The sequence below is a fragment of the Nannospalax galili genome, unplaced genomic scaffold, assembly GCF_000622305.1.
Source record: "Nannospalax galili isolate Female #2095 unplaced genomic scaffold, S.galili_v1.0 scaffold525, whole genome shotgun sequence".
Taxonomy (NCBI): domain Eukaryota; kingdom Metazoa; phylum Chordata; class Mammalia; order Rodentia; family Spalacidae; genus Nannospalax; species Nannospalax galili.
Window position 1 is genome coordinate 402,370 of NW_008353937.1, and position 13,564 is coordinate 415,933.

The following is a 13,564-nucleotide window of genomic DNA, read 5'->3' on the forward strand; positions in this document are numbered from 1 at the left end:
CCGCCCGCCCGGCCGCGAGCCCGCGCCTGCCCGAGCCCGGAGAGGGGGCGCGCGGGGGCCGCTGCGGAGCTGCCGGGCCCCAGTGCCCAGGGCTCCCCGGGGTGGTGACCTTGGGACGGCTCCATCTCCGCCGAGGCCGACGCAGCCCTCCCCGCGGGAGGAGGCCCGCCGCTGCAAACTTCCCTCTGCGCTCTGACCCAGGCCCCTCCTGCGGTCTCCAGGCCTCCTCTGGCCCGGTTTCCTTTAAGCCAAGCGCCAAGCTGTGGGTAGGTCCTGGGTGCGCCAGATCTGAAGGGTTCCGGCAAACACCGCCCTCCCCCTTCTGCTGCCACCCAGCCACAAGCCCTGGGGCTAGACAGGCAGCTCTCTGACTAGAAACTTGCAAGCGTCCATCCTTCATCCTTCGACCCCTGGCCCTAGGGCTGGACCGACCCTTCAGGAAGCGCCCGGGAGCACCTCTGGGGCTCAGTCTCCATCCTGTCCCAGGGCTCTCAGCCTGCGGGGTGGAAGTGGACAGAGACACCGCAGGATTTGAACTTGCTGGAGTCCTAGGTAGTAGTGGTCTCCTGACCCCAGGACAGGCCAGCAAGGCCTCATCCATCCACAGCCCCTCAGACTCAGTGCATGGCCAAGGTCCCAGGAGACCAGTCCGAGGTCCTCTGTGCACCCAGGCTCAGCTCTCACTTCCAGTCTGGACAAGGGGGGCAGGGGCTCTTCCAGCCCACTTCCACACTGCCAGTGGAGACAGCAAAACCCAGAAACAAAATGGACTTGCCCCATTGCACTACAGATGGGTGGTATTGCTCTGTCCAGCAGCTCACACCAGTGGAGCTTGAGAGCAGCCCTGTGCACAGGCCTGACCCATGTACATGTATCCAAAACACTGAAAGACCAACCAAATACCTGGCTGTCAACCACACCTACCTACAGGAGCACAGAAATTACCTCCACCCTCTTGCTTCTGTTTCCTTGTCTCTAAAGAAGGAATGGATCCCCCACCCAGCCCAGGACTGCGCAGCTCACGGCCTGGCTAGAGTGCATGCTAGCACTGGATGTCAGCAGCCCAAGCCGTCCTTTGATTCGGGGTGGCAGTAGTGCCCCACCCCCAGTCTCAGGAAGCAGCAGACCTTGAGTCAGGCCCAGGGAGACAGGACCCCTAGACTACCCTCAACATCTGCAATCTCCCTCAGGGTCTGAGCCTCTGAAAGCCTTGCTCCAAAGGAGCCTGACTTTGGCCACGCGTCAGGGACTGGCCTGGAGGCTGCAGTTGCTCTGAGTAGTGAGAGCCTCTCTGCCTCCAGTGAGCGTCAGCTCACTCTGAGATGCAGGTCCCTGGCCCATGGAGGCCAGGGTTTGAGACCCATGGCCCTCTCTTTGCACAGAAAGACTACAAAGTAGACAGGCCAAGGAAAGGCTCCACCTTCAGGATCTTTGCCCCCAGAAAGCCTCAGAGCCTTGAGACCCTGTCCCATCCAAACCTCAGAGAGCCCCAAAGGGCAGCCTCGAGTACCTACTCCAGAACCCAATACCCTGGGATAGGGGCCAAGGATATAAGCCACTTGGGTGGCCTTGCCCACAGCCTGCCATCCAGTCTTCTCAGTGCCACACACCCAGATGGTAGAAACCCCTTTTCCTCACTCAAGAAGCCTGCAGGTCTTACTGGACAGAAGCTAGTGTACAGACGGGACACAGAAGGGAGTGTGGGGTTCTCAGGAAGTCTCCAAGCTCCCAGCAGTACCCCAGATTCTGTACTGTCCCCCAGAGGTTTTCCACTGGTGTCAGGCATGGCCATGGCCGATTCCCTCCATACCCCATGCTTTGGGTCAAGTTCCTCCCTCTCTCGAGTCTAAGGTGCTGTGGGGATAGTCCCACACCTGACACAACAGACCTGACACAGCCAGCCAGTACAGCCCAAAGGAGTCACCAGCACACACACTCCACAGGAAAGCCCTGGGCACTGGGCCCATGGGCTGCCAGGGGCCTGTCCATGGAGTCAGCCGTGTGGCTGCTCGCTAGAGCAGGACACTGAGCTCCCAGCTGTCCCACCTGCCTGGTGTTTTCTGGAAAGACTTGAGGGGACAGCACTCTGAGGAAGGGTGAAAGGAACTAGGCTGGCAACCTGGCAGGTTCCCAGCAGCCCTGTCGGGTACACAGGGCGCCAGGCCGGCAGCTGCCAGCCACCACCTGGGAGACCGCCAGCCTGGGAGCCAGTGCTGCCCAGGGCCTCTGCTGTGGCACCAATTAGCTTAGCCTCCCAGGGGTGGGGGGCTGGGGGTGGCAGCTGCTGCCCACCCCACTGAGGGTCAGCAGGGCTGGGTTTGCCAGCTGCAGGCTGGGGAAAGCAGGGGGGAAGTACCTGTGTGAGTCCAGAGAACCCATCTGCCAGGCTGGCAGGGGAAGGGGGCAGAGCTGGCCTCTGTAAGCTGCCCAAACTGCCATACAGACCCGCCTCTGCCTGCCCACCTCTCCAGTCAGTGCCACGTGTGTTGGGAGTATCGTGGGCACCCCACGTGCAGCTCAGGGACAGGTCCTCTCCTCCCTTCCCTCTCATCCCAGCTTCCGCTCTGCGCTGAGGCGCCTGTGCGTTTCATCTTCTGTTCTCTGCCACAGCCTCGGGTCAGCTTTGTAGACACCGAAAGGAGGCTCAGCTCCGAGGGTGCAGCTGACCACACAGCAAGACAACAGCGGGGCCTAAATTCCAGCTCTTCTCTGAGGCTGCCCCCAGCTGTCCCCATCTGAACCTGACTGGATGCAGATCTGAAGAGGTGCTTGTGACATACTGGACTCCTGATGGGTCCCCAAGCGAGGAGAGCTCTGTCTGTGAAGGAACCTAGCCATCTTCGAAGCCCTAGACCCTTCAGTGGGAGTAGAAAGGTTGCCCTGGTGGGCGTGGATAATCACATGCACCCGAGATGTCCCACCTGTGGAAGTGAGAAACAAACCCTCCTCTTATACCCAGGCTCTGATTTACATCTGGAAGTTCTTCCTCAAACCTGACTGAAAACCTTCCTGCTGCAGGGACATCTGCATGTAATGACAGCACACACAGGCGTCCCTCCCACTTGCTTGATGCTCCCACAGTGAGGGCTATTGCCCTCTCTCCCCTGAGCCTCAGAAACGTGGACTATCTGGGTCACCCAGCTGGGCCCCCATCCTGGGCCAGCTCTGAAGAATCTGGGTCAGTCACAACTGACCTTTCTACCCCCGCCTGAGATGGGTCCTGGGCTAAAGAAGGAGCTGGGTCAGTGATACCTCTTTGGAAACAGTAGCAGGGCATGAAGTCACAAGGAGCCCCTTCCTAAATAAGGGGGAACCTAGAGCCCTCAGACAAGGGTCATTGCAAGCCTTGCCCCCCCCCACCCCTCAGATAGAGTTCTAGGACAGAGCCAAGCCTCCTCCCTTAGACAGGGCCAGGGCCAAGGGCAGAGCCTCCTTCCTCAGACAGGGCCTAGGGTGGGCCCTTCCCCCTCACACAGGGCCTCCTCTCCCCTTTGTCCCAGCACCCCAAGATGGGGCTGGACACAGCCTACCACTCTTCAGGCCACTAATGACCTTCTCTAGGGACTCTTTTTACTTGGCCCCTGCCAAGATGACCAGAAACCTACATGTCAGCACACAAACTCTAGGGACCCTCTCCTGTCCCCTCACTCCACCTCTGAAGAACCCCTGGCCCGAGTCAACACCCTCTTCCCACCACTAACCTCAAGCACAGGTTCTGATAGGCCATAGTCATCCCTTGCCTCCCAGGCATGCCTGTGGGGCATGGTACCCAGCACAGACCCCAGGCAGGGAAGGCAGGAAGGAAGGGTAAAGGCTGCGTGAGGCTCTGTGGATGCCGATAATTTGTTCTGTCCTTGGGAAATGTGTCCTCTCTCAACCCCAGCCTGCATCTGCCCCAGAAGCCTCACTCAGGATGTCTTCCTCCTTCTGGTCTGGGTCACGTGGCTCCCGTGGCCTGGTTCAGCCTCAGCCCTGCTGTCCACCTGCTGCCCACACCACTCATCCTCTGCTCTAAGGGCCCCCTCCTCACACGAATCCAAGGCCATACTGCTCCCACCAGTCCTACAGGACTCAAATCTCCAGACCCCAACCACACTCAAACCAAGAGCCTCAGCTCCCTGCCGTCCTCCCCAAACCCAGGAGTAGTCACCACTCCCAGTGCAGCCCCCAAACTAGTATAAACCCCCACTTCATTTCACCTTCAACTCCCAGGGCAGGGTCACGACCTGTCCCCGGGTCCCTGGGATGGTAGCCCAAGGAAGGCATTAAATGCTGACTACCTAGCAGTTCCCTATATGCACCTCCCACAGTACCCAGTACCTGGAGAGGGGGACCCAAGGATTTTGGAAGACCTTGAGGGGTTAACACTACAGCTGGCTACAGATTCGGCTCCTAGGTCATGCTCTCCCGGTGCCCACTGGCCCAGGCCAGTCCCAGAGGGAGAAGTGGGCAGAGGGGCCTGGTCCTACTCTGCACAAACTTCAGGTCACTCCAACCTCAGCTGCCTTCTAGGTGGCTATGTGGCCACTTACCCACCCCCTTCTGGGGATGATGGAGGCCTATAGGGCCTGTGTGCTCAAGGGATACAAGGGGGCAGTTTGCAGAGTGCATGGAGCCCACCTTCTGCCCACCAAGCCAGGGCCCTCACTTCATCTGTGATGCCTCCTGCCGGCCCACGAGCAGGTGCTATTATGGGATTGTGCCTGTCGGGGTCCCCTTGGATCTGATGGGCTAATTCACACCCCAGTGTGAATGACTCATAGGGTCTCCTCCCACATAGCAGAAAGCAGCCAGGAGTGGGCACAGTGCACTCCAGTGGGGGATCTCAGGCACCGGGCAGGAGGTGGGACAGATGCCTCTGCAGATGGGGGTTTCTCAGCTTGCCTTCAAGGTTCTTCATGAGCTGACCCCAGAAATTAAACCCCTGTCCATAACATCTCAGACTCCAGCCTGCTTAGTCACACCTTCCCTTAACAGGAGTGCCCACCTTCCTGCATGGCCTACTGCCTTCTCAGCCCACGAGAAGATGGATGCTGTCACCTCTGGGAGGCCGACCTTGTTTCAGCTTGCTCTTCCTTGAGGGTCAGAGTCCTGCATCCAGCCTCCGAGCCACCCCACCTTGCTGCTGGGTTGGTGCCCTCCTGAGCTCTGTTTTTGAGACTCTAGTCCTGGCCTGGACTTCTGAGCTGCGGACACGTGCAGTCTGGTGTCCTCATCTGTGCCACCTCAGCCTCTCTGGGCACCACAGGTCTGTCTGTATAGGGCCTTCAGGGCTTTTCCTGTCCGCACCACCCAGATAGCAATCTCTTCCTCCCTCCCACTGGGTGCCAGCCACTCTGACTGGGACTTCTTGCCTCAGACTTCTTATCTCCCTCCCATGTCCAGCAGCTCTTCTCCTGGTTACCCAGGCAGGGCACATGGGTCAGGACTGTCTATGGGGCAGAGTGGGGTACCTGGGGACAGTGGACTCTGCCTCTACAGCCTGGCAAGAGTGACCTGGCCTGGCGCACAGGGTTCTGCTGACTGTGACCCTCTCCTAGTCTCCTGCCTGTGGCCCCTGCAGCTACACCCCCCTGGCCTGTCACCTCCCTTCCAGTCAAGAAGCTTCTGCCCAGACTCCACATCCCTCCTGTTCTACTAGAAGGTCACCTACTGCTGACCTAGTTGTGTCAGTCCCTTGCTAGGCCCTGGGCACTCCTGATACTCCCCTTAGCTCAAGTTAATCCACATCTCACTCCCACACCAGTCAACCCAGCCTCATCTCGAAGACACTCTCCTGGGTTGCCATTTGCGGGCCTTCCTCCCTCACCCACCCTGTTGTGCCTACATGCCCACTGTGGCCTGACTTGTGTTCTATGGGAGACCTGCTGCCCATAGGGGCCTGCAAATCCTTCCGGAGCTGGCCACCCTTCCATAATACCTGTCTCCACAGCCTCCACCTTCAGAACCACCGCTGAGGCACCAGGCAAGCCAGCCCCCACTGGTGCTGCCGTATAACCCAGGCCACCTCTGTGGCCACCACCACTGTTGCCGCCACCACCTCCACAGCCACTGGCCACCGCTGAGACAGCAGGCAAGCCAGCCCCCACTGGTGCTGCCGTATAACCCACGCCACCTCTGTGGCCACCACCACTGTTGCCGCCACCACCTCCACAGCCACTGCCACTCATCATGGCCACCTCCATGACCATCACCACATAAGCAACATCCACTCTGTGGCCACCACCGCATCACCACCATCACCTCTACAGTCACTGTTGCCCTACCAGTACTTCCTTCGTGGTCACCACCATGTTGCCGGCATCCCCTCTGTGGCCACCACCATGTAGGTCACCATCACCACCTCTGTGACCACTACCCTATCTCTGACCCTGCTTCCATGACTGCCAGTGCATTATCAATACTGTCTCCACCACCACCATCATCACCACCAGTATTACATTCACAATACCGCAACACCACCATCAGCAATGCCATCGACAACACTTCTACCTCTGGCCCTCCATGTTGTCAGCCCCACACCTCCACACCACCACCACACCCGTCAACAGTAACACCATGAATGACGCTACCTCACTCTCTACCAGCCACAGCTTCAGCAGCAGCAGCATCACCGACCACCTGTCACCACCCCACCCCCGCCGTCCCCACTCACGGCACTGACTCCACCAACACTACCCAGCCCCCATCACCACTGTCTCACCAACCTCCTTCACCAGCACAACCTCAAAGCTACATCAGCTATGATATGGTCGCTGTCTCCACCAGTCCTCAGCATGGTCAGCAACATATATCACCCGAACTGTCACTTTTAGCACTGGCCAGGTCAGGACAGCAACCCTGCAGCCATATCTGCATCACAGACAGCACCAGGTCCTACAGCATGGCAGCTGCAGCACAATCACCTTGTCCGTGGTGGCTGTGCCTTCATGGGTACCAGTCAGTGGCCACCTGTGTGCTCTGGGCACGTCACCACCCTGCCAACAACATCAGAACCAGCGCTGTGACTGGCTGGATATGGACATGGTTCCCAGCACCAGCAATGAGTCTTCAGCCTGCCTTCCTAGCACAGTGCTGGTGGAACCTCTTGGGGGAGCCTTACCATGCTCCCCAGTTGGCCGAGAGCAGCAGAAGCAGGCAGCCAGCTAACCTGCACCACTACGTCTGTCGCCTACCCCACTACCCCACACTCCAGGCTCCCACAAACCTCATCAAACTGCTTACTGTACCACTGCCAGGCAAGGGTGAGGGGCAGGCCCCCACACCACTCCCTGCTAATTGGGAAGTCCTTCCCTGTGTCTGTCTTCCCACAAGCTCTGCAACCTGAGAACAGCACCCACCCCAACTCCACCCCTGCTTGGTCAACTTCTGGGGCCAGAGAGCCCTGTTGTTTCCCCATCTAAAACAGGTGTGGGGATTTGAGAAAGGGCTCCCCAGGCCTGGCCGGCCGCCTCCCTACCCTGTGCGGGCTCTGCCCTGACTCCCTACCTCTTGGACCACTCACCGCAGCACTGCAGCTGCACTCTGCCCCTGGGCCTCTGTGCTTGTGCTGTGGCCTGGGTGTCCCGTGCCTTCCTGCCAGGTGCACTCCAGCTCACCAGCCCCCAGCAGCCCTGACATTCTCTGGGAGGACCTCCTGGCACTGAGCATGTCATCAACCATGATCACAGCCCATTTCACAGATGCAGAAAGCAAGGCCTGAGGTGGTGGATGCTTGCCCACGCCACCAGGTGGTCAGGCACAGGTCCCCGTTCAGGTGCCAGCCAGGGTTCACTGGTAGTGGGCACTGTAAGCCCCAGTGCCACACTGGCTCTGCCTTTGGGCAGATGGGGGTAGATGGAAGGACACTGGAGACAGTACAGGCAAAGGGCCAGCAGCCTGGCCAGGGCATGAACCTGCATAGCAAGTGACTCCTAGGTATGGCAGAGGGAGGCGAGGAAAACCTCTCTCCTGCCCCACCCCAACCCTGCTACACCCTGAAGCCCCATCCTGAGCCATGCTTTAAGGGCGCAAGTACAGACCAAGTATCAGGGTAAGGCTTTTTCTAGAAGGCTCATCTCCGTAATCCTAGCACTTGGGAAGCTGATGCAGGAGGATTGCCATGAGTTCCAAGCCAGCTTTGGCTAAAGAATGAGAACCTGTTTTGAAAATGGAGGAAAGGAGAGAGAGAAAGAGAGAGGGAAAGAGAAAGGAAGAGAACGGGGAATAGAGGTGGTGAGGGAGGGGATCGGGACAGGAGCCTGGTGGGGATGGTGTGTCTCTACACTATGGGAAAGGGGCAGACACTGCCCTTCTCCCTACAGTGGTCCTGAAAGTAGGTCCCTGTTCTTCCTGTCCTGTCAGAGAGCTGGGAAACTGAAGCTTTCAGGGCCAATGTGGGCAGAACTGGGTGCCCTGGAGCTGAGGAGGCCACGCTATTGGACTCCACAGATCTGCAGCCCTTAGGACACAGGAGCCTAGCTGGCACCCAGGGGACAGTACCTGATGTATCTGACCAGACTAGGCATCCTGCTGGGTATCCTCACAGGTGGGTAGGGGGGTGGTTGGGAGAGACCTGAGCTATAAGGCCTGCCACTGTGGTCCTATGTTCAAGGAGTGAATGAATGAATGGATGGATGAACTCCCAGCCCATGGGGGTAAGTAACCCCATTAAGAAGGGGTGCACTCTAATTCCTGGACACCTGCTGTGAGGTCATTGTGTGCCTCACAGTCAGGGTCCAGACAAGACCAGGTGCCTATGCCAGGTAACAACAGCAAATAGAGACAGACACCCTCACTGTATTGGGTCACTGCTGGGAAGCAAGAGATAGGGGTCAGAAGATGGAGCCCATAGATGAGCAGACTCAGGGCAGCAGAGGCTCAAGGCGGACCTCAAATTCTCAGTGGGGGAAGGTTGTCCCTGGATGTGACTTTGTGACCTTAAGCACTCCTTCAAGCTCTCCAACCAAAGAGGTCCCTGTGTGCAGTGGCCTCAACTTGACTCCACCCGCCTCCTTTGCCCCACCAGGAATGAGTCCCAGAGAGAACTGACTGGGGGTACCCTGCCAAGTCTGCCTGCCATGGCTCCCTGCCTGCCGCATTTCAGCCCTCTCCAAGGAGACCAACTCTTAAAGGGCCAGACTCTTAAAGGGACCAGGTTGTGCACTTGGGCAGGGTGCCTGGAGAGGATTCCCAGACTCCCCACTGGAATGCTCTTAGGGTGATCCTGGACTCATCAGGGGCGCTCAGGCCTGCAGTTGGGCTCTTCACCTGTGAGCCCAGCTGACAAAGGACAGCAGGGCAGGAAACTCCCTGAGGGAAGGGGGGGGCTGGGGCGGCCTGACGGGTCTACCTGGGGAAGGACGAAGAGTGGGAAAGAATACTCTGCATCAATGGCTGAAATCAGTGTTGTGGCCGCCTCACACTGGGGTGATAGACTTCAGCTGCTGTGACCTGCCCCCCATCTGTGGTAACCTGCCCACCTGTCAGGGCGGCCACAGGAAGCTGATCCCTGCCAGTGCCCTCTCTGTCCACTTCCATTCTCCTCAGGCTTTCTGCTCGTCAGGGGCCCCCTGGTCCTCTCAATCTCGTCCTTTACTTGGTTATTCGCTCCATTTTCTCATCTGTCCTCCACGGTCCACACGCCACTCCACGCCCCTCTTGAGCCTACCCACCTTGCCTGCTCCCTGGCCAGCACTTCCCACTCACCCACCTAGCTCTGCTTCCAGCTGCCATTTACACTCACAAATCATACCTCATCCTAACAGTGCAAGACTCTGAGAATACAGATGTGTCTCCTCAGTGGAGACACATCTGGCCAGGGCCTATGCGGGTTATGCCACAGCATGGGTAGTCCATTGGCAAGGCCCCCTCCTCCCTGTTTCTCAGCTCAGCCCCTCACTGCCACACTGTAGGGGTGTGGAAGATAGAGCTCTTGAACTTGGTTGCCAGCCTAGAGTTCAGGACCAGCTGATCCGGGAAACTAAGCTAGGGGCAGGGTAGGTCACAGACATGGCAGGAAGGGCCAAGGATATACCAGGGGCTCTAGACAAGTGTTCACAGAGCTTAGACACATGCCTCCAGGGTGGACGCCACCAGAACCTGTGTGGGTGTGTGGGGTTACTGGAGGTAAGGCAGGCAGAAGGGGCTATGCTGTGGGTGGAAGCCTCTGGCTTGTTCTCTGCAAAATAAATGTCACACTGTCAACTGTCACGTGTGGTTTGAAGAAGGCGTGACCCTCCAAACAAGTGACACACAGAGAATTAATATGAACACACACAAATTCGTCCAGTGGAGTCAATGAACAGGGCTCAGCCTGGGGCTAAGATCAGGGTTCAGTATGTGAAGAGGGTCAACATCCAGGGTCCTACTGGGGTCAGGGCTCAGAGTGTGGCCTAGGGCGAGAGCTCAGTGTGTGACCAGGATCAGGGTTCAAGTATAACCAGGGTCAGGGCTCAGTGTGTGACCAGGATCGAGGCTTGGCTTATGATCGTGGTTGGGGCTTATGCAGCCAATCGCTAGGAGTAAGTCTCAGTATGTATAAGGATCAGAGCTCAGTGTGTCACCAGAGTCTAAGTGTAACCTGTGACCATGAAGAGCATTTGACCAGAATTAGGGCTCAGTCTCAGTTAAGGTCAGGATTCAGGGTGTGACCAGTGTCTGGGTTCGGTTCATATCCAGTGCATAGTGTCAGTCTAAGCTCGGGATCTTGGCTCTACCCTAGATTAGGATATAGGTTTGGTTATGGATCACAATTATGGTCCTAAGAGGGCACCCTCTATCAGGGGACAGTCACAGAAGGCTCTCCTCTCCCCCTGGTGGCCAGACTATTCCTCTGGAGTCACCTGCAGGTCCCTAGGCCACTTCTCAACAAAGCACATGCAAGCACAGTCCACGCCAGCCCCCGGGGCCAAGCACACTGGTGGAGGCAGGCCAGCACCTGCCACTCATCCCACTTAAGGTCAAGGGGAAAACACACCCAGGAGTCACAGGGAGGGCACTGGCCACTAGCTGTGACATGAAGAGTCGCCCAACAGAGCAAGGGGTGAATGGAATACAGAAGCCGGCCCTCCACTGTCCTGTTGGCCTCTAGGTTCCCTTTCTGGCTTCCAGTTGCCTGCTCTGAGCGGTCTCCTGTCATTGCTGGGCCTTCAGCTGGCTGCAGCCTCTGGAGGCCCTGTAACCAGTGAACCGGGGCTCAGCCCAGGCTGGACTTGTGTCTCTACTGACACAGGCCTGTTCCTACTTCTTAGGCCTGATCTTCCATGGCCTGGTCCTCCAGGGCTGGGGCACAGCATGCCTGGGGTAATGAGGTCATGGTCATCTCCCACAGCTGTGAGAGGAGGGCAGGTGGAGGCCACACAAATCCATAGCACCTAAGGGCTTCATCATGGTCCTTTAGCTGTCTCTCTCCTTCCCCACAGGAGGCAGATGCCAGCCTCAGGGATTAGAGTCTGAACTGTAGGGGATCAGATGGGCCACAGCTTGGGCAGGGAAAATGTCCTTGACTCAACTGGGAAGTCAGATATGTGGGCAGGATTGTCCCCATCATTAGGCTGGATACACTTATATTAACATAGGGAGTGGGAGGGCTCTACTGGACACCAGTATGGAATGGTGGGATGAACAGGATGCCTGCCCCGGTGAGTTGCCACCACTGACCACCCCAAGGGAGGCGTCTGGGCTAGGGCAGGCTTGGCCTACAGCTGTAGCACCACCTCCAGCCCTGAAATGCAATTCTCCAGGATGCCTGAAGTAGCCCACAGGGATTGAGCTAGGAACCAGGAACTTGGGCTGTTTTTCCTGCCCTCATTTTGCACCCCTCTCTGATCTTGCCTTATGCGCAGAGAGCACATGGCTCTTACAAAGCATAAAGAAATCCACAGATAGCAAGGTAGCTAGACAGCTAGCCTCCCAGCTATGGGCATCTCAGCCTGGAGTCAGACCTACAGCAGACTAAGCCAGAGGAAGCCGGTGTCCCATAAGTGAGGCAGTGTGGACTGACCCTGCACTCGTGTACCACAGGGCCTTGGCACTGGCTTTTCCTTCCGCTATAATGCCCACTGCACAGAGTTTGCCAGAACCCTGATTAAAAGTGACCCCCCTAATACTATATGTATAGATCTCCCATACCCCTGCTGGAAGGCACCAGAACTGTCTCCAGATCCTCTCAACACCTGCTGGCACAGGACAGGACCCGATGTTTCACATGAACTAATTTGTCCCTATGTACTGTCCCTTCTCACTTGGGTGGAGGACGCTGGACAGTCATCATAGGTCATAGTGTCACCATAGGACAAGGGATAAATATCTCCAGCCAACAGTTCACTGTTTGTGGCTGTCACTCCCTAGCCCCTATGCTGCCTGTTGGCCATGTTTTTCCAGCTTCCCTGAGCTCTCCAACCCTGCTTGCTGGTGCCCCACATGCATCTCTCCTGAAAATGTTCCTTCTCAGGCCAGTCACTCAGGGGGCCTTCTCTCCTGCCAAGGACACATCCATCACTGCCCAGTCCGCTGTACCACACTGCCAGCACCTGGGGCCACTTGAGCCCAGGTACCATTCAGCCTGGGGAAGAGAATGAGGCCTCTGCACCTAGCTCCAAATCAGACCATCTTCAGCATGCCCCACGGCCCAGGGGTAAAGCCCTTCTACCAGGCCTCCAGCCTGTAAGCCTTCAGCCCAAGCTCACGAACCTCACGGCCTCTGTGGACACTTTCAGCCTGACCCCCACTCCCTTTCCCTTACAGGAGGGTCCCCCTTCCTTCCTCTTCACCTCCCAGGGATCTGAATCCCAGTCAGGAGGCTTTACCCTACGATGAAGTACCTGGAGCAGGCTGGTGCCCACGGAGCCTTTTAAAAGGTCTGAGCTCAGGGTCCAGGACAGCCCGATGCTGCTGAGGATGCTGGACGCCCACACCCCATCTGACTGCTTGGCGTCTCAGGGTCCTTGATTCTCAAGCTGTCTTAGTCTACATAGCTGCACTTCTGATTCTCAGTGCCCAACACCTGCCCAAAACCCAACACAGGACAGGCCAGCCTGGATGCCCCACCTCAGCACCTGCCTAGGGCACACATCCCTGACTCTCATCTCTTGAGCTGTGGACTTCCCTTAGAGGTGGGAGAAAAGCCAACTGGCACCAAAGCCAGATCTGAGCAGGGAGCAGGGAAGGATCACAAAGGTACACAAACGGACAGGGGACCAGTGTTCACGGCCTCCCTCACCCCACCGTGCTGTGAAGCGCCCCCCAGAACCCCAAGGCCACCAAGTCCAAGAGAACTTACACATCTGTCTCATCCCACAGGATACAGGTCTGGTTGGTGGTGCCCTGAGAGAGAAGGTGTAGTCAGGGTCACTGCCACCTCTAGCCCCCACCTGGGTCTCTGAGTTCACCCATGGGTGCACTAGGCACCCAGCTGGTATGCACACAAAGGACTGAATTTCACAAGAAAGGCCCAGAGCAGAGGTTGGGCTGGTTCAAGGCCAGTGAGGCCTGCCCTCCCCAGAGCAGAGCTGGGGCTGGTTCAAGGCCAGCGAGGCCTACCCTCCCCACTGTCCCACTGCCCAAGACGTGGTCTCAGGCAGCT

The 13,564-nt window shown here is 57.7% G+C and overlaps 1 protein-coding gene across 5 annotated transcripts in view; it reads right to left on the reverse strand.

The window, feature by feature from the left end:
- Positions 1-13,564, reverse strand: part of Adgrb1 (adhesion G protein-coupled receptor B1) — a 71,038-nt gene that overhangs the window by 26,290 nt on the left and 31,184 nt on the right. For all 5 annotated transcript variants that reach the window (XM_008851043.2, XM_008851044.2, XM_008851046.2 and 2 more), the window contains exon 17: positions 13,262-13,305. In XM_008851043.2, the coding sequence (XP_008849265.1) occupies positions 13,262-13,305 (44 nt within the window). The remainder of the gene's footprint in view (positions 1-13,261; positions 13,306-13,564) is intronic.